A 26,614-nucleotide genomic window follows, 5' to 3' on the forward strand; every position below is an offset into this window, starting at 1 on the left:
TAGTCCACACCAAGAGGGACATCTAAATGTCCTCCGTAAAGCAGTTTCTTCCTGTCGCTCCACCCAATCCTCCTGGGCGCAGCCCATGAAACGCGAAGAAACCAGCATAGACCGTCAAAGCCAAAAGATTTATTATAGGTACATAGAGTGTGCGCCTGCCACACCTCTCCTCACCCCTGGACCCCAGCGGCTTCTCCAGGTGGCCATGGGGGCTGCCCACAACCCAGTTCCCCCGCTCCCCAGGGAGGTGCTCCAGCCAGAAGCATGCAGGGGGGAGGGCTTCCCCTCGCCCCTCCCCTCACGATGTCGTATTTACAACTGGAGGGGGGAGGAGAGAGGAAGAAAGTTTTGAGCTTTGACGCCCCTCCCATTAAAAGCCTTCGCGGATGCGGGGCGGGGGAGGAGGAGGTCGACGTTTTGCAAAAATAAACTAAGGAATTACCGCATGGCTCTGAGACAGCGGAGTGCGGAGGCTAGGGCCCCTTTCACGCCTCCTTCCCAGACAGAGATCAAGGCAGCATTGGAAGTGAGGTAAAGGCGGGGAGGGGGCGTCCCCTCCCCACCCCCTAGCACCCTGGATGGTCCAGGGGACCTCACCAGCGCCCCCATGCCCGTCCCTAGGGCGGAGGGGGGGGACGGGAATTATCGCCCCTACCACCCCAGCTTCGTGGGGCAGGGGGCTGGCTCAGCTGGCCCCTTACCCGCCCCCCGCCCCCCCAAGCTCAGTTATTGCATAAAAATAATAGAGCCCCAGCACCTGGGGTGGGGGTGGCGAGCGGGAAGGGGCCGAGATATGGCTATAGGGGCAGCAATCCCCCCACCACTTCTTGGGGTGCAGGAGAAGTCCCCTCCTTTCCAGTGCCAGTCATGGCGCGTCCTCAGTGTTGGTGGGACTAGGGGCTCCCGCCCCTGCGGAAGAGAAAGTGTCTTTGTGCCCACGGTGCAGGGAGGAGGGTCGAGAAGGTGGGAAGTCACTTCCGGCGCCCGCTGGCCCTGCGCTCCCCGGCCTCCCGCTTGGGGTTGCCCTCGTCTGTGGACGACGTTGTGGGTTGTGTCTGGCCCCAGCGGGCGATTTCGGCGTGTTCACCAACCGAGGCGGCCACAGCCTCCAGCCAGCCGTTCATCTCCTCCTGGAGAGAGAAATAGCGCACATAGTCGATATTTGGAAGAGAGGAGACTGAGTAATATATGAGTCTGGAATCTGACTGCCCACTCTGAACCTCAGCTTCCTCATCTATTAAACGGGGTAATAATAAAAATAACAACAACGATGATGATGATGTAAATAGTTACTTAGTTACTTAGTACTTATTTTGTGCCTAGCTCTTCCTTAGTGGCTCAGACAGTAAAGAATCCCTCTGCAATGGAGGAGACCTGGGTTCGATCCCTTGGGTTGGGAAGATCCCCTGGAGAAGGGAATGGCAACCCACTCCAATATTCTTGCCTGGAGAATTTCATGGACAGAACAGCCTGGCAGGGGGCAGTCAGTCCATGGGGTCACAAAAGAGTCGGATACGAGGGAGTGACTAACACACACACACTGTTCTAAGCACTTCTATGGATCAACTGACTTAATCCAATGCAATTGGATTATATCTAACTCCCACTATAGAGATAAACAACAAGAAACAATAATATCAGCAGACACTGTATTTTCCCAGCTCAGTAAGTATTCTACTTGTATCAACTTATTTAATTCTCACAATAACCCTATGATGGAAATCTATTTTTACTTCCATTTTAAAGATAAGTAAAAGAGAATAAAGGCCTACTTCATAGCTTCTTGGGAAGAAGATGAATGGGTAGCAAGTGTTACTATTTTTAACATCTCTTCAAACCACCTCTGTGCCTGCTCCTCCTCCCCTTACCTTTCCCCTTAGCCCCAGTCCCAAGGTCCACTCACATTCCTTTCTCTCATCTACCTCCTCGACCCCTCCCCACAGGCCTGTCCTGGTCCAGCCTTGTGCTCTCCCACCTAGGTCCCTGCCTTGGCCACCTCCTGTGCTTCCCTCTTCCATTCTTGCCCTCTCCAATCCACCCTGCACACTGGTAGCCAAAGGCAGGTAGCACACTGGTAGCCTTTCTTATGCAGCACTGTAACCTTCCCTTGCTCGAAGCTCTTCCACGGATTCCTCATGCCCTTAGAATTGCTTTTTTGTTTGTTGTTCTGTTTTTGCAGCTTGTGGGATCTTAGCTCCCTGACCAGGGATTGAACCCCAGCCAGCCCTCAGCAGTGAAAGCGGAGTTCTAACCACTTGACTGCCAGGGAAGTCCCCCCCTAGTGTACTTAGAATAAATGCTAGCCTCCTCTGAATGACCCACAGTGTCCTTAGAGATCCAGCCTCAGGGAATCTTTCTAAGAAATTTCTTCCTTGAACTGTCCTTCAGCACAGTTAACCCTTTGCAATTCTGTACCTCTGTTTCCTTGCACTTGCAGTTCATTGTTTTTTTATTTTTTAAAGCTAATGGCCTCCTAACTTTTCAGTCTCATCTCAGAAGCCAAGGCAAAGAAGTTGGACTTTATCCTGGGGCCTCCAGGCAGCCCTTCTGATCCTCCATCTTCCACAGTTTGGCTAGGAACTTCTGAACTCTCATTGCCATGGGCTTGCCCATTCAGCCCAGGTAACTCTGGCTTGCACTTTCCCTCTTCATAGCCCCATCACTCAGGGCCAGGAGCCAGCCAGCCAGCCAGTTGGTTCCTGAGGTTGGAATAGGGAGAGAAAGGAACGGATCTCACCTCATCTTTAGCCTGGAGCAAAAACTCACTGCCGTCCTGGGTCCTGTGGGAGAGGACACAAGACTTGGGGGCTCCAGGACCAGGGGCCCAGCCCACCCATCCACCCATCTACCAACTGTCCTCCAGGGGAGCACGGTATTGTTGGGAGGGGGAAGCTGGGTCTGGGAACCTCCCGCCCACCCATTGAGGGGGCTCACTGGAGCTTGAAGACATGCTTCTTTTTCTTGTAGTCACTAGCCACCTCGCTGGTGGCCTTGTGCAGGCTGAGCAGTGGCTCCCCGCCGTGTGTGCCCCCAGATGCCGGGCCCTTGGCGTCCTTGTAGAAACCCAGCTCCCCCTTGCTGAGCACGCAGTACAGGCTCACCCATGACCTGGGGCGATGAGATGGGGCTCAAGGCAGAGTCGAAGCACTCTGCTTGGGTATTCTTTATTGATACCCTTCGGGGGCCGAATATGCCTGAGCCTTCCTCCCTCTGGGCCTTTGCCCTAGTTGAGCCACACGCCGGGAGTACTCCTCCTTATGGCAGTTGTGGAGCTGAGAGGAGTGTCTGTCTCTGGGAACCAAGCCTTTGCCCAGACTGGCCCCTGCTGGAACTGCTCTTCCTTATCCCCTCCCACACTGAAATTCCTGAAGGCAACACTTAAGCTGTCTCCTCCACAAGCCTTTGCTTGGGCATGTTCCTTGTTACTCCACCCCTGCTCACCCTCATCCCCAGAAGGGCTGATCTACTGGCCTACGCCTGAAAAGAGGAATTCTTATTTCCCCATTCAACCAAAGCCCCAACCGAAGAGGAAGTCTCCCACAAGCAAAATACTCTTAAAGTGCCCCTTGGTCTCAGTACAAGGAGGAAAGGCTAACTCCAGACCCCACAGACAAAACCTCAATCTGTCCCGCCCAACTCATTCTGCTTGTTCAACTCTTCCCTTTTGGATTCCACCTCTCCCTAGATTCTGACTCCCAGTTGGACAATCCCGAGCTGGACTCCCAAGACTAGACACATCACTGTTAGGCCCCCCATCCAGGAGGAAACCTATATGAGGTGCCCCCCACTCGTCAGTTTCGGATCAGTCTCTCATCAGACCCTTCCGCAATCTGAAACTGAAATAAATTCACCCACCCTACTCATTGGCTGAAGGACCTCTCCAGGCTCCACCTCACAGATCTTGAGAACCCTCTAGACTAGATCCCATATCTAGTTTGCTGTTAGCTCTAGTTTACTCCTGGGTTGGTTGATCTGAGACTTGAGTGGCAATAACGCCTTCTTCAGGTCTCGTCCCATCTAAGCTCCACCGGCTCACCCATTGGACACACTAACCTTAAGCCCCGCTTCTCAGGTTCATTGCTTGACTCTGAAGTTAAGGCCCCCTTCTCAGGCCCCGCCTACCCCACCACGGGTTGGGCGCCCAGAGTTTTGCCCCACCCCTTCTCCAGGTCCACCTATTCATTCATTGGACACTGAGCTTGGAACCCGCCTTCCAAAACCCCGCCCACACGCTCACCGGTTGGACGACTTGCGGTTAGCGTCGAGCTCGCGCTTGCGCAGCAGGAAGCCCTCGTGCTGCACTGTGTGAGTGGGCGGTGGTGGAGGCGCGGGGGCGGAGCCGCCCTGGGCCGGGGCGGAGCGCGAGCGCCGGCTTCCCCCGCCCTCACCACCCTCTCGGGGCCGAGGCCGCCGTCTCGGCTTGGGCCGGTCCCGAGCCCGCGGCCGGTCCGGCCGAGGTGTCCGCTCGGGCAGCTCAAGCCCGTTGGGCAGGCGGCCGGGGGGAAGTTCGCGAGGCTGAGGCAGCGAAGGCTGTGTGAAGGGAGGGGGAAGAGGGGTGCTGTCCATAGTGGGGCGTGGGGAGCCATCTGTCTGGGGGAACTCACGGGCCTGGGGGGTCCCATCTGTCTGCAGGGTTATCTGTCTTGGAGGCGAGTCTGGGAGGACCTCAGGGTTGGAGTCCCAACGCTTAAGGGCTCCCCGGATCTTGGGAGTGGGCCTGTCAGGGCTCATGTTTGGAATCCCTCTAGATCTTGGGGGTATGGGGTCTGGTCCTATGGAGGTGGGGATACGGGCAGGTGGGTGTCCCATCTATCTGGAGGATGAGGAATCTGGGGCTTTCTCTGTTTGTGTATAGTTGTCAGGCAGGACTATTGAGACCCCTGCTGTGCTTAGAGGAAAGGGTCTAGGACAAATGTGGGAAGTCTGGAGAGTGTGTGTGTGTGTGTGTGTGTGTGTGTGACTGCTGTCCATCCCAAGAGTCTCTGCACAGTTCAGATAGGGGGCAGGGCTAGGCTCCTGTGTTTCTGGAATCCTAATTCCTGCTCTGAGAGGGGCCCCCATACCCCCACCCATGCCGAGGCTCAACTTACCCCAACAGGGAGCCCTGGGCCTGCCTCTTTCTCCTGCAGTTGCTCCACAATGTCAGCCAGGGTGGCCTTCCTGGGGGCAGGGGCGCAGAAAGATTCACTGGGACTGGGATGCCTTCTCCCAGAGACCAGCCTGGGTGGCCGGAGGAGCCTCCACATCTTAGCCTGAGAGGCCAGGTCCCCGTCCACTTCCGCAGCTGCCTGTCTTGGCTGTCTGCCTTACACACCACAGGTGCTCAGCACTGTCTGCGAAGTGGACGATGGAACCTCTCTGCCCTCTTGAGTTTTAAGCAACACAAAGACCAAAATGCAAACCGGTGCCCTCAAGCCTTTGAACACACCGTTGCCTTTTCCACCCATCCCCTAAGCTCTCAGGCTCCCTGGATTTGCCCCCTCCCAGCCCCTGATGACTCTGCATCATACTCTCCAGTGACAAGTCTGTTTCTTCCCCTGGACTGAGCCACATGAAAGCAGGGCTGGAGCTGGTTGGGTCGTTGCTCTCCCTAGCACACATCACACACAGAGTGGGCGCTCGACCAGTGTTCGTGAAATACAAAACTTAAAAGCGGTCTGGAAATCGCTGTCACTGAAACGTCTTTGACCAAAGGCCTCTTTCTGGGGACACGGCTGATTGAAGTGATCGACATAACACATTCTCATTAGTTCTGGATTCTGAAAGGTCTGGGTTCCAGTCTTGTTTCACCCAAACTGAGTGACTTGCCCTCTCTGAGCCTCAGTTGCTCCATCCATAAAATGTGTGATTACAGCCCCCAGTTTATAAAGTGGAGATGGTGGTGAAGGATCTTAACTTCAATCAGAGAGGTCATGGTTCCACTGTTAGCCCAGTGGAGAAACTGAGATGCAGAGAGGATGAAATCCTTGCTCAGGGTCACCCAGGGGATTTGAAGCAGGGGTCAGGACCCGGTACCTGACAACCTTCACCTGAAGGAAGCCACTGCCACTGTGGGTTATTGAGCGCGACTCCTACCCTCTTTCAGCTTCTTTCCACACCCCTGTACAACGGGTACCACGAATGTATCTAGGGAGCTAAGCCATCCTGAGCCTGGGAACCCTCGCCTCTGGGCCTGCGCGAGCCCAGGAGCGCCCCTTGTCCCCCTTCCTTCGCTCCCTAGGCCTCACCCCTTGGCCAGGTCTCCTCTGATGGGCATCTCCTGCTCGCTGGACTCCTGCCGCTCCAGCCGCCGCTCCCGCCGCTCCCGCCGCCTCTCCATCTGCTCGTAGCGGCCCAGAGTAAGGCTGTGTGCCACCTCGTGCTCCGTTGACTCCTGCCGGTCGGGCCGCCGCCTCCGCGCAGCCTCCTCGGATTGATCGGCCGATTCCTGCCGCTCGGGCCGCCGCCTCCTGGTCAGCTCCTCCGCGCGATCAGCTGACTCCTGCCGCTCGGGCCGCGGCCTGACCTGCTCCGCTGCGACTACCGCAGGGGCCCCCGGGGACTCAACGGCTTCTTCTGGTGCCGCCGGCTGGGCCGTAGGCTCCACCCTCCCCGGGACCTCGGGCAGCCGGTCGATGCGCGGCTGGAGGCGCTCCGGCTTGAGCTCCTGCCGCACGTACCCCACCCGGGTCCGCACCTCAGCCGAGAGCGTGTCTGAGGCCCGGCGGGCCAGCGGCTCCAAGCCCCTCTCAGAGCCCCCTGGCCGCAGCAGGGGCGCGGCCTTGGCCGCCAGTTCCGTAGGGTCTCCAAAGAACTTGCGCCCCAGGAGAGGGGTGGGCGGCTGCTTGCTCTGTTCTGCCTTGAGTTTCTCAATCTGGGGACAGAGGGGCCAGGCTCCAGTGGAGGGGCAGGGTGGAGGTGGGGGCTGGGAAGGTGGCTCTGGGTCGTCTGCCTCACCGCCCAGTTTATTGGTTCTTAACAGTGAAAAAGCAGGGTTGGCCAGAAGCTTAATTCCTATTTTCTCCAGCAAACACCTAGCGCTCATTTAATAACGGGTTAAATCATCACTTTCTGTAGGTGCCTTTCCATTCCCACCCATTGCCTCCTTCCTTCAGGATCTTGAGACTTTTTATTACAATGATCTCATCATTCTTCAAGTATCAGATCAGACTCCTCTCAGGCCAGGACAAGTGCTTCTGGGCTCTCACGTTCCCCTGTGCTTCCCCCAGCCTAGCCCTGGACTGTCACTGGTGTCTGTGACAGTCTGTCCCCTCTCCCTTCAGAGCTCCCCTCGCCCCCAGGACTGGAAACACAGTGATGGTCTGTCTCAGCCCTCATTCAGCACAGCGTGGAGGCTGTGTATTGGCCTGTGTGTTGGTCTCATATAGAGAGATGGACGTGGGGCTGTGGGGGGTGGGGTCTGGGGCAGGAAATGGGGTGCTGACCGTGGTCAGGCGCCGCAGAGAGCTGAACCTTTCTTCCCAGGCTGCAGCGGCTTTGCGGAAGGCCTCGTGCCGCCGGATAAGCTGTTCCACTTCGTCCACACTGCTGCCCAGCTCCCGGCTCTGCAAAAGCGGCTCCTGGGCCGTCAGCCAGGCATCGGCCACCACTGCCTCTTGGGCAAACTGGTGCACTTCCAGCACTGAGGAGAGACATTCAGGCGAAGGGTGCTGGGGGCACCCGGGGGCCCTACCTGGGGGCTGTTTTCTCTGGCCTTCCACACCCCCTCTGGCTTCCTCCATCCCAGCCCTGGCCACTGTGGGCTTTGCAGGAAGGTGAAGGGCTGGGCTATTTCTGAGGACACCAGCTTCTCCCCTAGGTGCTGGGAGTCAGTGCCAGGGCAGCCCCCTTGTCCACTCGCCCAGGCCTTCATGTTTGGGGATCCGGGGGTATGCAAGCATGACTCTGTCACCCTCTGGGCACTTCCTGACATGCTGGGGCGTGATGTCCTTGTGCCCTGGGCCCCGTGTGTCTGGGCCCACACTCACTCTGCTGCAGCCACTCCCAGTGGCGGTCCCACTTATCCGACACTTCCTCCTTCCTGGTCCCCAGCTTGTCCAACTGCGCCTGGATCTGGGAGTGGCAGGTGGTTGGGAGAGGCATCAGGGCTGGCCCCCCACCCCGATGGGCACAGAGGACAAAGGGGAACCCCCAGCCCCCCTCCCACCTCATCAGCCATGGCACTCTTGTTGAGCAGCAGAGAGCGCCCCAGCTCCTGGCAGGCTGTCAGCTCTGGCATCCGTGCCTCCAGTTCAGTCTTCAGGCCCTGGTGGTAGTTCATGAGCACCTCCACCGATGACACGTCCCTACAGTGGGTGGTGGGTAGGGATCTGAGCCACGGGCCACCTCCCTCAACCCACCCCATATACACTTGTGATGAGCCCAGATCCCTCAGGCTGGCGCTCTCCCCGTCCACCTCCCACAACCAGGTTCTGAGGGGCCAACCTTCTTCACTGATTCAATGATTCCGACTTCTCCCAGAGTGCTGAAATGTCCCACTTCAGTGATTCTGAGAATTTCAAGATCCAATTTTTCTAATCCTCTAAAGCTATACTTCTGAAGCTTCCACTAACCTATGATTCTAAGTCTATGCTGTCCCAGAGGGTAACCACCAGACATGCGGCAGTCAAGCACTTGAAATGTGGCTACTTTGATTTGAGATGTGTTCAAGGGTCAAGCAGACACCATACTTTGAAGATTTAGTATAAAAAAAGAATGAAAAATAACTCAATAATTTTAATATTCACTTCATGCGGAAGTAATCATATTTGGAGTATCCTTGGTTAAGTAAAGGGCTTCCCAGGTTGGGCTAGTGGTAAAGAATCTGCCTGCTGATGCAGGAAACTTAAGAAACACGGGTGATCCCTGGGTCAGGAAAATCCCCTGGAGGAGGGCATGGCAACCCACCCCAGTATTCTTGCCTGGAGAATCCCATGGACAGAGGAGGCTGGCAGGCTACAGTCCATAGGATCACAAAGAGTCGGACATGACTGAAGCAACTTAGCACACACGCACACACGAATGGGTTAAATAAAATGAATTACTAAAATGAATTTTCACTTGCTTCTTTTTACTTTTTCTAATGTGGTTACAAGAAAATTTTAAATTATATATGTGGCTCACATTTGTGGCCTGTGTTGTATAATTATTGGACAGTGCCGTTCTAAACTATCATATGGCCAAAACAAATTCCAAATTTCTGAAGGTTCCATCAGTCAACAAGTATAGCCCAATAAGACTTAATATGTCCAGGGACTTTCCTGGCAGCCCAGTGGTTAAGATTCCACACTCTCACTGCTGAGGAACTGTGTTCAATCCCTGGTCAGGGAACTAGGATCCCAGAAGCCAAGCAGTGTGACAAAAAAAAAAAAAAAAGATTTAATGTTGAATATGTTCAAATTTATTTCTGATCACTCACATTGTAACAATTCTTACCTAAGACTTAGTATGCCTAGAACAGTCTCCCTGATTCTCCCCTGTCCCCCAAACATACCCTCCCTGAAATTCTCCACCTCAATAAATTCACCCATCATTCATCTATAACTCCTCTTTTTTTCCCTCAGCTCAGGAACCTAATCCATCAGTCAAGACTGGACATTTATAACTTTAAAACATACTCTGTGAAATGGGCTTCCCTGATGGTCCAGTGGTGAAGAATCTGCCTGCCAATGCAGGGGACACAGGTTCAATCCTCAGTCCAGGAAGATCTCACGTGCCTTGGGGCAAATAATCCTGTGTGCCACAACTACTGAGCCAGAGTTCTAGAGCTCATGAGCTGCAGCTACAAAACCATGTGCCTAGAGCCCGTGCTCTGCAACGAGAGGAGCCTCTGCAATGAGAAGCCTGCACACTGCAGCTAGAGGGTAGCCCCTGCTCGCCACAACTAGAAAGGCTGCAGCAACGAAGACCCAGTGCAGCCATAAATCAATTTGTTTTAAAATAACTCAGCTTAGGGTAGAGGGGGTGGAGGGGAGTACATACATGAAGACTGGCTGGGTATCCACTGTACACATGTGGGTTCTCTCTGTTACTGCTACTTCAGTGGAGAGTTGAAATTTCTTATAATAAAAAGATTTTTTAAAATCATTTTTTTCTAAAATTGGTCACTTTTTCCCATTTCTTCAGCCACCACCCTGAGTCAAGCCAACGTCACCTTGTGCCCTGGATGATGGCAGGAGCCTCCTGAGCAGCCTGCCTGCTTCTACCCTGGCTCTCCACACTCTCTCATTTTCCACAAGCACCTGGATTTATCTTTCTCAAATATACATCATATCACATCACCCCCTCCTCCTGCTCTAAACTCTCTGGTGGCTCCCATTTCACTCCAAAAAAGGCAAACTTCTCACCACACCCAGCACTCAGTCATGTCTGACTCTTGGAGGCCCCATGGACTGCTGCCTGCCAGGCTCCTCTGCCCACGGAATTTTCCAGGCCAGAATACTGGAATGGGGTGCCATCTCCTACTCCAGAGATCTTCCTGACCCAGGGATCCAGCCCATGTCTCCTGCATCTCTTGCTCTGGCAGGTGGATTCTTTAACACTACCACCATATGGGAAGCCCTCACCATGCTATTTCCCCCCTAACCTCATTTCCTACCACTTTCCACTCTCCCACTCACTCACTCTGTCCAGCCACAATGATCATCTAGCTTCTCTGCAAACATATTTAACCACAACCTACCTCAGGGCCTTTGCTGATCCTTTCACCTGGAAGACCCTTCCCCCAAAACTTTACCCAACTCAACATCACTGCACTCAGGTCCCCTTACATTGCTTTATTTTTCTTTTATTACTATCTGGAATAATATTAAGTGTTTGTTTACTGACTTATCTGTTGCCTGATTCCTCCCTCAGAATGTCAGCTGCACCGGTCAGGGGCTTGACCTTACACACATACAGTGCGTGCGTGTGCGTGCTAAATTGCTTCTGTCGTGTCTGACTCTGTGACCCTATGGACTGTAGCCCACCTGGCTCCTCTGTCCATGGGATTCTCCAGGCAAGAATACTGGAGTGGGTTGTCACGCTCTCCTCCAGGGGATCTTCCTAGCCCAGGGATCAAACCTACATCTCTTACGTCTCCAGAGTTGGCAGGCGGGTTCTTTTACCACTAGCACCACCTGGGAAGCCCTCTGGCATACGGTAGGCATCAATAAATATTTGCTGAGTAAATGAATGCAGACTCAAGCGCTCACAGTCACAGAGACAATGCTGTGTATCCACTACTCTCCACCTCCTTGTTTTCCTGGACACACTGCTGGACTACATTTCCCACAGTCCCTAGCAGACAGGTTTGGCCCACTGAGCCAAAGGGATGCGAGTGCAGGTTTAGTCTCTACAACCTCCGGTTGTATCCTCAGCTCTCTTTTCCTCATCTGTAGCTGGATGTAGAAGGCCCAGCCACTCATGTCAGGGCTGATGACAGAAGAACACTGGTCCCCAGCCACTGTGGGAGAGGTTTCTGCTGCCTACTCACATCAAACCAGGATGTGAGCAGTCAGTGCCTACTAGGTCAAGCCCCATATACACCTCCCCATCCCTATCCTGGCTTTAATCCATCCCAGGCTGTGACACCCCTACAGAGGCAGAGAATGCCCTGTGCTCTGAGCTCGATGCCAGGCGTGACACGGGGTCTTCACACACGAGGAGCCTGTAGAACAAGGCATGGCAGGCGGTGGAGCCACGCAGGTATTGGCTATGGTGATTTTTTTTTTTTTTTTTATGGGAAGGGGACTGTGGAGGGGCTGAGAGTGGCTGCCCGGAGGCAGGGAGGAAACCCGAGGTGGGAAGAGGGGCACCTGGGCTTGTCAGCTGCCCCAATCTGGCCGGCGATGCCATCCATCCAGGAGAGCAGGTCTCGGGCCTGGTTGTGGAATCGCAGGGCGTCGGCCGTGGAGCTCACGTGCAGGCGGGCGTCCTCGCAGGCTGCCAGCAGCTCCTTCCAGCCTTGCAGCACCTCCTGCTCCCGGCTGGCGATGGCCTCCGCGTGCTCGCCCGCGTACACCGTCCGCAGCTGGGCTGCCCCCTCCTGCAGCTGCCGTACCTGAGGGTGACACGGGGTCGAGCACCAGCCCTCCATGGGGATCCAGGCTCCACCTCTCCCCCACCTCCCATTTGCAGACTGGGTGCAGAGCCTGAAGAAGTAAGGAGCCTACACCCTTGAGATTCCAGTGGGATCTATTCCTAGCCACTGCCCGCTTTCTTTTTGACCTTCGCACTCTCTGACTTCTTTTCGACCCACTACCGTATTTCTCTCACGTCTGCTGCCTAATGTTTCTGTGACTGACCTGCATTGTGACTTCTTTTACACCTACCGTCAGGTTTCTTTCAGCCCACTGTCTGACTTCTAGTCTGAGAGCTCTGTTTCAATTGGGGCTGCCACCTCACTTTTTCAGGCCCACCTCTGTCTTGGTTCAGACCCACGTGATTTCTTTCAGGAAACCGTTCCTCACCCTGACATCTATTAGACGTGCTGTCCAATTTTTTCAAGCCACTCCGTATCACCCAATTTCCTTCAGAATTGCTATTCGATCACTAGCAGGTCTCCCATCCAATTTCCACTAGCTCTGCTGTGTGAGTTAGAGTCACTGCTCACTCTCCATGGTTTCAGCCACTTGTCTTCTTTCAGAGGACCATCATCTCTGCGTCAGATCCACCCCATAATCACTATCAATCTCTCTACTTGACTTCTCATGGTCTTTCATATCATATATATAAAACAATTGTCCAATTTCTACCTTCCACTACACCTACAACCCTATTTCCTTCAGTTCTGTGGCTTGCTTCCCGTGAGGCACACAGCTTCATTTTCATCTGGTTTCTCAGATCTACCTCTTAATTCCTATCAAACCCACTCCCTGATTCCTATTAGCCCTGATTTCCATCCATGAGATCCAACCCCATCAAATTTCTTCAGGGGAAATCGTGTGATTTCTATCAGAGACCTGCGCTCTAATTTCTATTTGCTTTGCAGCCAAATTTCTCTCAACTTCCTTGCAGTTCTTTTTTAGACTCTCCATCAGGCTTTGGGTAAGATTCACTTTGCAGTTTTCAAGGGAACCCCTGCCCAACCTCCACTGGAAACACTGTCTGATTTCTATTAGGCATTCTATACCCTCTTTTTTCCCTGTCATTGTTTGATTCTACGCACCATGCAACCAGTCCATTTTCTACCTGCCCCATCATATAACTTCTCTCTGTTCTGTGGTCTGTTTTCTGTCTATTCCACTGTCTAATTTCAACGTGGTCCACAACCTGATTTTTGCCAGCGCTGCCGCCCCCGTCCTCTGGCCACACTGCCAGGCCCTCCCACCAGCCCCTCCTGGCCACCAGCCCCCTACCTGGGACACAAGGAGCTGCAGGTCATGTTCAAAGGCGCGCAGGGTCCGCTGCATGGAGCTGGCACTGGGTCTCGGCTCCGGCGGGGTGGTCAGGCGAGGCAGTCGCCTCCGCTTCTCCTCAATCTGTCCTTGGAGTTCTCGGGCATCACTGAAGAACTTATGCAGCTCCCGAGAGGCAGCCAGCAGTTGGGCCCGCGTGCCCATAAGCTCCAGCAACTCGGCCCAGGCCTCATTCAGCCCGTCCTTCCACTCGGCCATGGTGGCCGCCGCTGTGTGGCCACACTCGATCAGCTCATCCACCATCTGGTTCACGGCCGCCAGCCGCTCCCGCCCTGCCGTGCCAGTCTCGCTGGCGAATTCTGAGAATTTCTCCTGTAGCACCTGCCACCAGGGAGTGTGGGGGGGTGTGCCATCATGGCAAAGTGCTGTAGACACGAGCCCCCTCCAACCCACCATCTGTGGCAGAATAACAACACTAATGGTGACCATCAGAACAAAACAGAACATCCCACACTTACTGAGAACTCACTCTGTAGCAATAATAGTAACAGTAATAATAAAACAAGGCAGTTCAGATGGTAAAGAATCTGCCTGCAATGCAGGAGATCCAGGTTCAATCCCTGGGTCAGAGACTCCTTAGAGAAGGAGATGGCAATCCACTCCAGTATTCTTGCCTGGGAAATCCCATGGACAGAGGAACCTGGCACGCTATAGTCTCTGGGGTCGTAAAAAGTCGGACCTGACTGAGCAACTAACAAGACCCTAAGCATAGTAACTAACACTGTGTTAGGCTCCGTGGGTGTTCAGTACTGCCCTAAGTGCTTTTTTGGGGTCCCTAACCTCTGGAATCTAACGCCTGATGATCTGAGGTGGATCTGATGTAATAAAAATAAAGTATACGATAAATGAAATGCGCTTGAAACATCCTGAAACCATCCCCATCCATGGAAAAATCATCTCTCATGAAACTGAACCCTGGTGCCAAAAAGGGTGGAGCCACGGCTCTACATTATATTTATCCATCAGTGACTCAACAGAGCCATGAGGTGGTGCTATTACAATCGCCCTATTATGGGTGGGGAAACTGAGGCCCGAAGAACCTTAGTAGCAGACACAGTGGCCCCTGGATTGCTGTTTATTCCTAATGCTGCTCACCGTGACGTGCTCAAAGTCCTGGCCGAGCTCAGGGGAGCCGGCCACCACCTCCTTCTCTGCGATCCAGTGCTCGAGCTCGTCCACCTGGCGACTGAGCTGGTACAGCCAGTACTGCTGCTCCAAGCCCACCCGGCGCTCCTCGCCCAGCTCCTTGAGCGCCACGTAGAGGCGGTCCACCTGAGACTGCCGCCGGCTGATCTGCTCGCTAAAGGGGGACAGGGAGGGGACAGGGAAGGGCAGGGATGGCGCCTCCCCGCCCAGACTTCCAGGACAGAGCTCTGAGCCCCTGCCACCCCCCTCAGGGCAGGGCTGTGTTTCTCTGAACCTTCAGGCAGAACTGAGTCCCCCCCTGAGACTCCTTCATGCAGGGCTCTGTTTTCTACAAGTCTTGGATGCAGCCAACTCAGCACTTGCATCTCAGGGCTCAAGGAAAATTCTGCTTCCCTAAGCTTGATAACCTCATCACTCCCTCTCACCCCCTTGGGTGCGCCCAGCTTTCCAGGCTGTGGTCCCACACCTGGCCCTTCTAGGGACTCCAGACCCCTTACTTGGTTCCCCAGCCAACCCACCTAACCCCCACTCAGGATCTCCAGGCTCAGAAGGACAGAGGTCGAGCCTTGCGCCTCTGTCTCAGATCTCACCCCTGGGCCAAGCCTCCTAGATGTGGCCCCTACACTTCACCTCAGAGAGGCCACATGACCTGCAGTCCAGGAGGTCTCAGGCCACACCCATTCACTGTGCTCCAGGCTTTTCTGTCCTCCCAGAGCGGCCCAGACATTGGGTAGGAAGAGAATCCTTCCTGCCCTGAGCTCGCTCTTCTTCCCTCAGTCCTAGACAACTCCTCCCACACACTCAAATCCTAGTGCTCCTGGCCCCACCCGTTCAAACATCCTTGCACACTGCTCCTCCATGCGGGGACACCAACCACTTGCCAAAATCCTAAAGCACCAGCACGGGGCCAAGAGGGACCCAACCCTCCCACCCCAACATCCAGTCCTGGCCCTGCCCCAATTTCCAACCGCGAAGCTCCAGATCCTGCCGGACCATCCCCTAAGAACTGGCCCCGCCCACCTGTCTGGGTGCCCCATCTCCAGCAGCGCCCGGCACTGGCGCGACAGCTGCGCGATGCTCTCCTCGTAGTTCTCCACGCCCTGCTCCAGCTGCACGTGCTTCTTGAGCAGCTGCAGGGTGCTCTGTTCGTCCTGGGGACACACGGCGCCCGCGATGAGGCGCCAGCGGCCGACCCCGGGCTCCAGCGCTCCGTCACCCCGCTCCCCCCCCCCCGCCCCGCCCCGGCCCCCCGCACCGCCAGCCCGGGCGCACCTTGCCCTTGTCCTCACTCATCATGAGCAGCTCCTGCTCGCCCAGCCACGCCTCCACCTCGGCCACGTCGAAGTAGTACTGTTCCACCTGGAAGGCGGCGTCGAGCACCTGCTGCCGCCGCTCGGCCGCCTCCCGCAGCCCGGCCCAGGCGCCCTGCAGTTGCTCCTGGCCGCGGCGCACGGCCTCAGCCTCGGGGCTGCGCAGCGACGCCAGGGCGCCCGCGCGCTCCAGCACCTCCTCCAGGCGCGGCCCGTGCGCCTGGATCTCCCGCCGCAGGCCCTGCGGGTGGGAGAGGAGAGGGGCGTTCAGAGGCTCGGCGCCTGCACGACTGGCACCGCCCAGGAGAGAGTGACAAACAGCCGCAGATCGCTGACGACGAGCCCGATACCACATGTCTCCTCAGTCATCCTCCCCTTGTTGCAGGTGGGAAAATAGGCCGCAGAGGTGAAGTGCATTAGAACAAGCAGCTAGGAAGGGCTGACAGGGTTTGAACACAAGAAGCTGGATCCAGAGACTCTGCTTTCAAACAAGATCCCTGGTGATCCATGATGCCCGCCTAAGGATCCTGACACAGGCCTAAACACAAGTTGGGGTATAATTTACCTACAGTGCAGTGCACACATCTTAGGAATACAGCTGGACACATTTTACATATTATTAAGCCTGTGTACCCAGACAGGGATACAGAATACTTCCATCACCCCCAGAAGGTTCTCTCAACCAGCTCTGTACTTGCTGAGTTCTTTAGTTAACCTCTCCTTTGCCTCTGTTTCCCCACCTGGTAAATGGAGATATTAAATAATAACACAATAACGAGTCAACACCCAGAGCCTGCCAGGCACTTTGCTAAGTTAAGGGCTTTGCATAATGTAGTCACTTTCTTTTTCTTTTTGCCACACTGCGTGGCATGTGGGACCTTAGTTCCTCAACCAGGGGTGGAACCTGTGGCCTCTACAGTGCAAGGGCAGAGTCCTGACCACTGGACTGCCAGGGAGGTCCCTGTAGCCACTCATTTAGTCCTCACTCCAACTCCAGGAGCCAAGCATCACTCTCATTTTACAGATGGGGAAACTGAGGCATGGGGAGGTTGAAGAACTTGCCAAAGGCACATGGCCAGTGGTGGCCCCCTAATATTTACCTTGCAGGACTGCTGTACCGTGGCACACTGACAACTATGCCTGGCATGCAGCAGGTGCTCAATCAACATTAGCTGCTATTATTTGTTTCACAGCCTCTGTGTGTCTAGCAATCTCTCTCACACACAGCTTGAGCATCTCCAATTTTAAATATTAAATGCGCTTGACTGATTTCCTCAACTGTGAAAATGATGGGCCAGTTTTGTTTCTTCCTAGCGTGGTCTACCACCAGGAGTATTTTCATCAAGATAGAAAAACAAAAGCCTCTTAAAGAACTTAAAGCCTCCTAAATAACTTCACCTAGTAGAGTATGATCACGAATCTTTCCAAAATAATTTTTGTGCCCACCTCCCCACCATTCTTCAGTGCCCTATTCTCCCAAACTATATATATATTTTTATAAAAGGAGGTGATGACAATACCTACATCACAGAGTTAATGCAGAGATTAAATATCTGACATAAGCCCCTACGACAGTATTTGGTACATAGTAAGTCTTTAATCAATGTATTATTATTATTATTACTATTATATTATTTGCCAGCTGCACTGCATGCAGTATCTTAGTTCCCTGACCAGGGATCAAACCCATGACCCCTGCAGTGGAAGCATGGAGTCTTAACCATCAGACCACCAGAAAAGTCCCTGGAGTTCTTGTTTGTCTGATGTTTTCTTTTTTCCTGGCCCAATAGCCATTTTCCTTACTTCCAGTCACCGGGCCCTGATTTTCTTTTGGGGAACTGCCTTGCCTCCATCTCAGCCCAGATAATTAAGGCTGATCTCACCTGCAGGTTCCAAGGCTGAGCCCTCAGCCCAGACCAGGCCATTCAGAGCAGTCTAAATCCCTGCCGTCACAATTAGTTCAGAGTGGACATGTGACTCAAGTTGAGCCAAAAAGAGTTATGCCTGGGACTAGTACTGAAATTACTGAGAGAAAGTCTCTTTAGTTTTCCTTGTGGGATGTAAACTTGAATCTGTTGCGAGTTCTTTTACCAGCAGGAGAGGCGAGCTGGCCTGAGAAAAAAGCTAATAGGAAGAAAAAAAAATGGAAATGAGAGATTCATGACCTCTTGGAAGCACCTGGACACATCTGTATCTGCTGTTCACAGATCTCCTCAATTACAAGAGCCTATAAATTCCCCTCTTCGGCTTTAACCACCTCAAGCGTTTCCTGTCATTTGTATCCAAATGTGTCCAGACCCACTCCCTTGCCTTGGCTCTGCTCACCTGGTTCTTTTTGATGTACTGCTGGACGGCCTGCAAACCACTGCCTCGCTCTGTCTGCATGGCCAGTGGCAGTCGCTCCTGGACCCATGCCTGGAAAGGAATCAGGGAACAGGTCAAGGGAAGGACACAGGGAGCAGGGCAAGGACCCCTCCATCTCAACAAAACTGCAAGCATCCAAGCCTCCATAGCAACCAAGGGCCTCCCTCAACTAAACGCCTGCTCACGTCTTCCACTTCCTCTCTGGACACACTCTAACTGGCTCTCTGCACTTGAGTCAGCTTCCTGTTTACCTCTGGCCTTTGCACAGGCAGGTCGTGTTTCCTGGAAAATTCCCTTCGCAACCCGTCAGCAGGCTCAGCTCTTGTTTGATGTCTCAGCTTAGATATTCCCTTCTCCAGGGAAGTCTCGCTGACTTCGAAACTTGGCCAGTTGCCTCCTCTGGGCTCCCACAGTCCCCTAGCTTCCCCCATCACATTCCTAACCATCTTGAGCTGTCCCTGACTTAGGATAAGTCTGTTTTCCCCTTTGGAGGAACGGGATTTGCTGTGGTCACTCCTGCGACCCTAGCATCATGTAAGAAGGGGCCGGGACCAGAACGATCAAGTGAATGAGCAAATTAGTGAATGACTGAATGAGGAACTGAATGGATGGGTGATAAATGAAAAATAAATGCGTGAAGGAAGGAATAAAGAATGAGGGGCTGAATAAATCAATGACTTCATGAATAAATCAACGAGTCAAAGTGTTAATGAAATGTGAGAGTGAATGAATGAATGAATAAGAGCGAGTAAATGAAAAACTTAAGGATCGAATGAGTCTATCAGCGTATCCGTGGATAGTCATTCCGCCATCTCCACCTTTGAACCCTCCTAAGAGCTATGTCCCCGCCCCCACCCGTCTCCACCCCCTTTGCCCGCTGACCCCGCCCCACCTTCGCATGCCCCTCCTCTCATCTGGGCCCCGCCCCAGATCCCCGCGCCAATCCTCACCAGCTCGTCCTCGAGGTCGTGCGCCACCTGGTGCAGCTCCTTAGAGGCGAGCAGCAGGCGGCGGCGCTCCTGCAGCGGCTCGAGCAGGCGCACCAGGCGCTCGCCCACCGCGTTCTGCCGCTCGCCCACCAGCTCCTTGCTAGCCGGCTCCAGGGGCAGCGCTGCCGTCTGCGCCTGCAACTCCCCCACCTCGCGGTACCACTCCTCCACCTGCGACTCCATCGACTGAAGGGAGAAGGGCAGGGTCACCAGGCCCCGGCCTCCCTCCCGATCCCGCTGTGGCTCCCCAGTACCTTTATGATGACAGCCAACCCCCTGGTTGAGGCCCACTATTCCACTCTCCCATTGCTCAATTCCTTCCAGAAGCTCTGTCCTCCTCTCTGATCCCTGCAACCCACTAAGCTAGTTCGCGCCTCAGGGCCTCTTCTGTTCCTATTTCCTCTGCCAGACATGCTCTTCCCTGTCAATCAGATTTCAGTTCAACTACTTATTACCTTTTCAGTGAGGCTTGCCTGAGTCCCTGGACTAAAGCAGCCCATCACTTCTCACAAAAGCCCTTCAAGGTTGGTGGTATCCCTGTTTTACAGAGGAGCAAACTGAGGCCCAGAAAAGTTAGCTAATTTGTCCAAAGAGTCAATCTTTTCAAATATCAAAAATAAATACAGGGACTTTCCTGGTGGTCCAGTGGCTAAGCCTTCAATCTCCCAATGCAGGGGGCCGGGGTTCAATCCCTGGTCAGGGAACTAGATCCCACATGCCGCAACTCAAGAGTTGACATGCCACAAATAAAGATCTCACATGTATAACTAAGACCTGGAGAAACCAAATAAATAAATAATTTAAAATAAATACAAGCTATAGTGATTTAAATGGTTGCTGGGCCACAGGGAGAGACAGAAAGTACAAAAACAGACCCAAATACACAGGAGAATTCATATAGTTTATAGATGCCATTTCCAATCTCCAAGGAGATGGATTATTCAATGAATGGTCAATGGGCCAAGTTGCTGACCAATTTCACTGGATCCCTTCCTCACTGTTTATGCTGAAAACAATTCCAGATGGATTAAAAACTTAAGTGGAATAAGTAAATCCATAAGGCATACCAAGGAAATCTGCGCAAATGTTTTTACAATCTTGGGATGGAGAAAATGTTTCCAAGCATATAAACTGTAAAGGGAAAGATTTATAAACTTGGCCACAAAGAATAGTTTTGTGTCAACCAAAGTTTCTAGATTTGAAGGCAAATGACAAACTGGAAAAACATTTAATATGTATTAAGAGCAAAGAACTAGTTTCTTTAACAGTAAAAGAATTCTTTTAACAGTAAAAGAATTCTTTTAACAGTAAAAGAATTCCTTTTATCCTGCTCCCTTTGTCTCCTCGGCACTTAAACACCATCGGATAACTGTCTTTACTCATGAGGCTTCTGTTTATTGGTCTGCTTCTAGACTATAAGCTTCATGAGGGCAGAGGCTGTGTCTCTCTTCACCTATGTATTCCCCGGTGTCTAGAACCATGTCTGGCATGTAATAGACCTTCTACTGTGGTTTGTCCAATGCACAAATGAATGACATTAGCAAAGGGAGATTGCCTGAAAGAGAAATGGGCAACAGATGTGAACAGGCAACACAAAGAAGAAAAAACGAGCACAGGAAATGATGCCCAATCTAACAAATCATTGCAATAATACATACTAAAAGAAGGTATTCTTTTCTATTTATCAGATTGGCAAAATTGTGAAAGATGGATAATATCTAGTGTTGGCAAAAATACAGGGAGACGGGCACACTCAGCTTTTGTCAGTGGTGGTGTAAATTAGCAAGAGCCTTTTTGGAAGGCAGTTTGGCAGGTACTATCAAAATGCGGTATGTGTCAAAATGCTTTGACCAGCACTTGCACTTCCAGGAATGTATTTAAAGAAACAGTGGCATGTATGCACAAAGATGTTCGTCCAAAGATTTTCATCATAGCAGAGATGTTTGTCCAGAGATCTCATCATGGGGACGTCCCTGGTGGTCCAGTGGTTAAGAATCTACCTTGCAAGGCAGCAGACATGGTTCAATCCCTGACTGGGGGACTAAGATCCCAAGTGCAACTAAAGTCCTCATGCCACTACTAGAGAGCCCTTGAGCCACAAGAAAAGATGCCGCATGGTGTAACAAAGATCCCACATGACACAGTCAAGACCCAACACAGCCAAATCAATAAATAAAACAAAGATCTCATCATAGCAGAGTTTATAGTGGGAAAAAAATGGAAAAACTAACCTCCATGTCCATCAAGAGTGAAATGATTAAACTAGTCCACATCAATATGGAATAATACCCAAGACTTACTGTTAAGAGGGAAAAAAATTAGAACATACTTATTAATAGATATTTGTACTTATGAATACTATATGAATACTATGAATAGATATTTGCAGTGAATTGCACATGCATAAAACTTCCCTAGAATAAAGAAGAAATTAATCACAGATGGTACCTACTGGGGGCATGAGAATTTAGTGAATGGGGACAGGGATGAAGGAGAGACTTTTCACATAGTTTTTTTAATACAGTTTTTGATGTCTGAATCATTATATTTATTTATTCAAGAATTTCAATTAGGACTTCCCTGGTGGTCCGGTGGTTAAGAATCTGCCTGCCAATGCAGGGGACATGGGTTTGATTCCACATGCTGAGGGGCAATGAAGCCCATGCATTACAACTACTAAGCCATGTGCTGCAACTACTGAAGCCGGAGCCCCATAGAACCCATGCTCTGCAACAGGAATAGACGCCCCCACTCCCCGCTCACAGTAATGAAAATCCAGTGCAGCCAATAAATAAATTAAAAAGGAATTGAAACCTGAAGAAAATAAAACCATTAATAATCCATATAGGTACCTCTATTAACACATAAAGAGAGGTCTAGAAGGATGCATACCAAATAATAATTGGGGTTCTCTTTGGAGTGTGGGATTCGGAGGCATGTTGAAGGGAGACTATGTTTTACTAAAGATCTCTAAGATAACAGTAGCTTTTAACAAAATAATATATTTATGTATTACTTGTGTGATTCTAAACAGATGGGGGAACTACAGAAAACAACATAACAGGGATGAAATTAAGTGGTAACAGATTAAAGCAAAAGACTGCAACCCAAAGCTGGAATCTTAAGAACAAAGTCAAGACTTTTGCTGCAAGATTCTGTAGTGCAGAGCTGTTGCTTTTGCCTGCCCCAAACTGGTCCTTTTTCTCCTAGCACCTCAAATCCCACTCTCAGATCCTGAACTTCTTGTTGTGTAGTAGCTAAGTCCAGCCCAACTCTTTGTGACCCCAAGGACTGTAGCCCTCCAGGCTCTTCTGTCCATGGAATTTCCCAGGCAAGAATACTGGAGTGGGTTGCCATTTCCTTCTCCAGGGGATCTTCCCTACCCAGGAGTCAAACCCGCATCTCTTATGTCTCCTGCACTGGCAAGCAGATTCTTTACTGCTGTGCCACCAGAGAAACTGAGCTCCTTGAGCGGTCTTCTACTAAAACCTAGAGGGCCAAAGGGGGCCACGTGATCCAAACCTGGCCAATCAAAACACAGAAACCACTGTGGCCACTAGGATTGATCAGCTCAGTTCAGTTCAGTTCAGTCGCTCAATCGTGTCCGACTCTTCGAGAGGTCTTATTACCTAAGCTGGGCCAATGAAAACTCTTTCAGCTTCCTGAGGGGCTGATGAAACCCATCAGTCCAAGAATGGCCATGTGACTCAGGCCTGGCCAATAAGAACACTGAATCACCCTGGCCACAAGGATTGGGTAAGAGATGGCATGTGACCTAAGATCAGCTAATGAAAACTCTTCACACTTTTTCTGGAAAAGCATGTGAGCTGAAAAGGGGTGGTCTCCTTCTCAACCTGTTTCTAAAGCTGGAAGAACACAGGCCTGGGATAATAGGGACAATTTTGCCACCAACAGAGAACAGGTTCCCCAATGATGAGGCCAACACAGAGGAAAGCAGGGTGCAGAAACAAAGAGAAACTCCAAAGGTCAGAATTTGTGGGACCGATACAGCCATGCCCCAAGCTCCTACCCCTGGTTCTTCCAGCTATATGAGCCAACAACTTCCAGCTCCTTTTAGCCTAAGTCCTAAGAACCACATCTCAAAGAGTCCCAGTTGATACAGTTCACAATCTGTAGGAGTCGGAAAAATGGATAAAAAATCAAACCTTATGACAAATCCAAGTCATGCCCAATGGAAATTTTTTAGACACACGAGTGGCAGAAATCAAAGAAAAATGAAATAGTCATTCCCCAAAACTTTATTAAGAAAATCATTGTAGTGAAATGTAGAAAATAAAAACACATTAGGATTGAGGAAACTTGCGAATATAGTCTGAAATATTAAGGTTATAAGTTCCAGTTCCCCATTAAATGAAAACCCCTTCCTCCCTCTGGAGCAAGTGGCCATGTGGCCTGGGAGGGAATTATTCCAGGGACTGCCATGTTTCTACTTCTAGAAAAATGCCCAGTATTTCAAACACCGATGTAATATGTAACCTCTCTTGCAAACATGGGCAAAGGATACAGAAGTACCTGGTCATTAAACATGTGAAAAGATGTTCAGTCTCCTTCAGTGTCTTGTCATTTAGTCGCTCAATCGTGTCTGACTCTTTGCCACCCCAAGGACTATAGCCCACCAGGCTCCTCTGTCCATGGAATTTTCCAGGCAAGAATAGCAGAGTGGGTTGCCATTTCCTTCGCCAGGGGATCTTCCCGACCCAGGGATTGAACCTGTGTCTCCTGCATTGGCAGGAGGATTCTTTATCACTGAGCCACCTAGGAAGCCCCCCCTTCAATGTTTAGGAAAATACAAATTAACATAGCACAAATCAATTATCTTTCAATTCTCAGGTTAGCAGAGATAAAAGGCTTGCTAACAGCTGATGAAGGTGGCCATGTGGGGAGATGGATGGCTGTCATTCTGTAAGTGTGCCCACTGCCTTTTCAGGAGGATATTTGGTAATATTTATCAAAAAGTTTAGAGAATTCCCTGGAGGTCCAACAGTTAGGACTCTTCGTTTTCACTGTAGAGGGCATAGGTTGGGGAACTAAGATTTTGTAAGCTGCGTGGCCAAAAAAAAAGGAAAAGAAGCAAAGAAATGAGGGGAAAAGTTTAATGCATAAATCTTCTGGTACCAAAATTTTACTTTGAGAATTATTTTCTAATATATATTTCTTATAATACACATATAAATATACATATATAAGAAAAGAATATATATTTATATACATATATAAATGTGTATATATAAAACCATCCATCTCCCCACATGGCCACCATCATTAGGTATTTGCAAGCTTTTTATCTCCACTAATCTGAGAAGTGAGAGATACTGTATTGTAGTTATTTTAATTTGCATTTTCCTAAACACTGAAGGGGGGCTGCCCAGGTGGTTCAGGGGTAAATATATATATCTTTATCTGGCTGTGCTGTGTCTCACTTGCAGCATGTGAGATCTTCACTTTTCGGCATGTAAATCTTTAGTTGTGGCATGCAGGATCTAGCTCCCTGAGCAGGGACTGAACCCAGGCGCCCTGCATTGGGAGCATGGAGTCTTAGCCACCGGACCAACAGGGAAGTCCTGAGGATTAATTCTAAAATATTTGTACACAGGCTTAAATACACACAGACAGGGATGTCTGTTGTGACATTATTTATACTAGCAGAAGTTCAGAAATTGCCTTAAAGGTTTCTCAACAGAAGGCTGGTCAATGACATTGTCCAACTATCCCTTGGAACATCAGGCAACAGTTTAAAAGGACTGGGTATGTCCTACAAGGAGGGATGCCTAGGGTGTTCGGCCAAGGGAAAAGGCAAGCTTCACTGTGGTCTGCATGTCATGTGTACGTGTGGGGGTATGCATAGAATATTTCTAGAAGGATAGAGAAGACACAGTTGAGAGCACTTACACCCCTGGGGAGGGGGACTTGCATGTGGAGGAGAAAGGTGTTTCACTTTTCACATCATACCCTTCCGTTTGAACTTCTTACCATAACAGCAATAATGGGTAACACACCCATGTTGGCTCTCAGCACTTGACAAGAATGAATTACGTTAATCTTCACAACAGCCCATGAGGTCGGGGAAGATGGGGATGTTCGTATTGCTCACAACTGGAGCCCAGCTCCTGGCTCCATAAATGTGTGTTGCTTTTTATGTTGTTGTTGTTTTTGTGTGTGTGTTGCTTGTGTGTGTGTGTGTGTGTGTGTTGCTTTTGTTTGCTGGATTGGCCACCATGTTCTTCTCCTTCTCTTGGTATTAAAGGTTAACATTAAAAAAAAAAAAATTAAACCAGCTTGAAATGTTACAACCAAAGGAACGACATGGAGGACTCTTGAAAACTTTAAGTGAAAGAAGCCAGAAAACAACGAGAGCCATATATTGTATGATTCCATTTATGTGAACTGTCTAATACGGGCAAATGTGTAGAGACAGAAAGCAGACTGGTAGAGAGAGTGAGTAAGGATGGGGTTTCTCATTGCGTGCTCAATCACTTGGTCATGTCCGACCCTTTTGTGACTCTATGGACTATAGCCCACCAGGGTCCTCTGTCCCTGGGATTTCCCAAGCAAGAATACTGGAGTGGGTTGCCATTTCCTCCTCCAGGGCACCTTCCCGACCCAAGGATCCATCCCACATCTCTTGAGTCTCCTGCACTGGCAGGCAGATTTATACCACTGAACCACCTGGGAAGCCCCGCAGGGTTTCTCTTCAGGGTGATGAAACTGGAATTAATGGTGAGAGTTGCTTGACTTTGCAAATACACTAAAAACCACTGAACTATACACTTTAAAAAAGTGCATTTTGTGGTATGGAATCATATCTCATTTTTTAAAAGACATTCAAATTCAAGGCAAAAACCAAACCAAATCAACAAAATACAGAGCCACCTATTTCCAAAAGAACCTCAGGTGCTTTGCCACCTGGTGACAGGCAAACCCAGATCCCCCATAACAACCTGACTGCTACTCAGACCCACCTGCTGCCTTGAAAGTGAAAGTGACAACCACTCAGTCATGTCTGACTCTTCGGGACCACATGGACTACACAGTCCATTGGATTCTCCAGGCCAGAATGCTGGAGTGGGTAGTCTTTCCCTTCTCCAGGGGATCTTCCCAACCCAGGGATCGAACCCAGGTCTCCCGGATTGCAGGCAGATTCTGCACCAGCTGAGCCACAAGGGAAGCCCAAGAATACTGGAGTGGGTAGCCTATCCCTTCTCCAATGGATCTTTCCAACCCAGGAATCGAACCCGAATCTCCTGCATCGCCGGCAGATTCTTTACCAACAGAGCTATCAGTAAGCCTTCCCATACTCCAAATGGGGAAACTGAGACTCAGAGAAGATCAGTGCCTGGTCTAGAGTGAAAACTGCCAGGACCAGAATTTGAAGCCAGGACCAGGTGACCAAAAACCCTCATGGCTCTCA

The 26,614-nt window shown here is 51.1% G+C and overlaps 1 protein-coding gene across 1 annotated transcript in view; it reads right to left on the reverse strand.

The window, feature by feature from the left end:
• Positions 1 to 109: 109 nt before the first annotated feature.
• The window catches only part of SPTBN4 (spectrin beta, non-erythrocytic 4), a 75,989-nt gene continuing 49,484 nt past the window's right edge, over positions 110 to 26,614 (reverse strand). Inside the window, exons 20-35 of the mRNA XM_040252645.1 lie at positions 19,147 to 19,371; positions 18,158 to 18,247; positions 15,795 to 16,073; positions 15,543 to 15,673; positions 14,472 to 14,676; positions 13,317 to 13,697; positions 11,775 to 12,019; positions 8,147 to 8,285; positions 7,968 to 8,052; positions 7,425 to 7,621; positions 6,228 to 6,853; positions 5,091 to 5,160; positions 4,238 to 4,530; positions 2,935 to 3,108; positions 2,738 to 2,780; positions 110 to 1,130 (exon numbers count right to left, since the gene is read on the reverse strand). Coding sequence (XP_040108579.1) covers positions 972 to 1,130; positions 2,738 to 2,780; positions 2,935 to 3,108; positions 4,238 to 4,530; positions 5,091 to 5,160; positions 6,228 to 6,853; positions 7,425 to 7,621; positions 7,968 to 8,052; positions 8,147 to 8,285; positions 11,775 to 12,019; positions 13,317 to 13,697; positions 14,472 to 14,676; positions 15,543 to 15,673; positions 15,795 to 16,073; positions 18,158 to 18,247; positions 19,147 to 19,371 — 3,342 coding nt within the window. The 3' untranslated portion in view covers positions 110 to 971. The remainder of the gene's footprint in view (positions 1,131 to 2,737; positions 2,781 to 2,934; positions 3,109 to 4,237; positions 4,531 to 5,090; positions 5,161 to 6,227; positions 6,854 to 7,424; positions 7,622 to 7,967; positions 8,053 to 8,146; positions 8,286 to 11,774; positions 12,020 to 13,316; positions 13,698 to 14,471; positions 14,677 to 15,542; positions 15,674 to 15,794; positions 16,074 to 18,157; positions 18,248 to 19,146; positions 19,372 to 26,614) is intronic.

The sequence above is a fragment of the Oryx dammah genome, unplaced genomic scaffold, assembly GCF_014754425.2.
Source record: "Oryx dammah isolate SB20612 unplaced genomic scaffold, SCBI_Odam_1.1 HiC_scaffold_13, whole genome shotgun sequence".
Lineage (NCBI taxonomy): Eukaryota > Metazoa > Chordata > Mammalia > Artiodactyla > Bovidae > Oryx > Oryx dammah.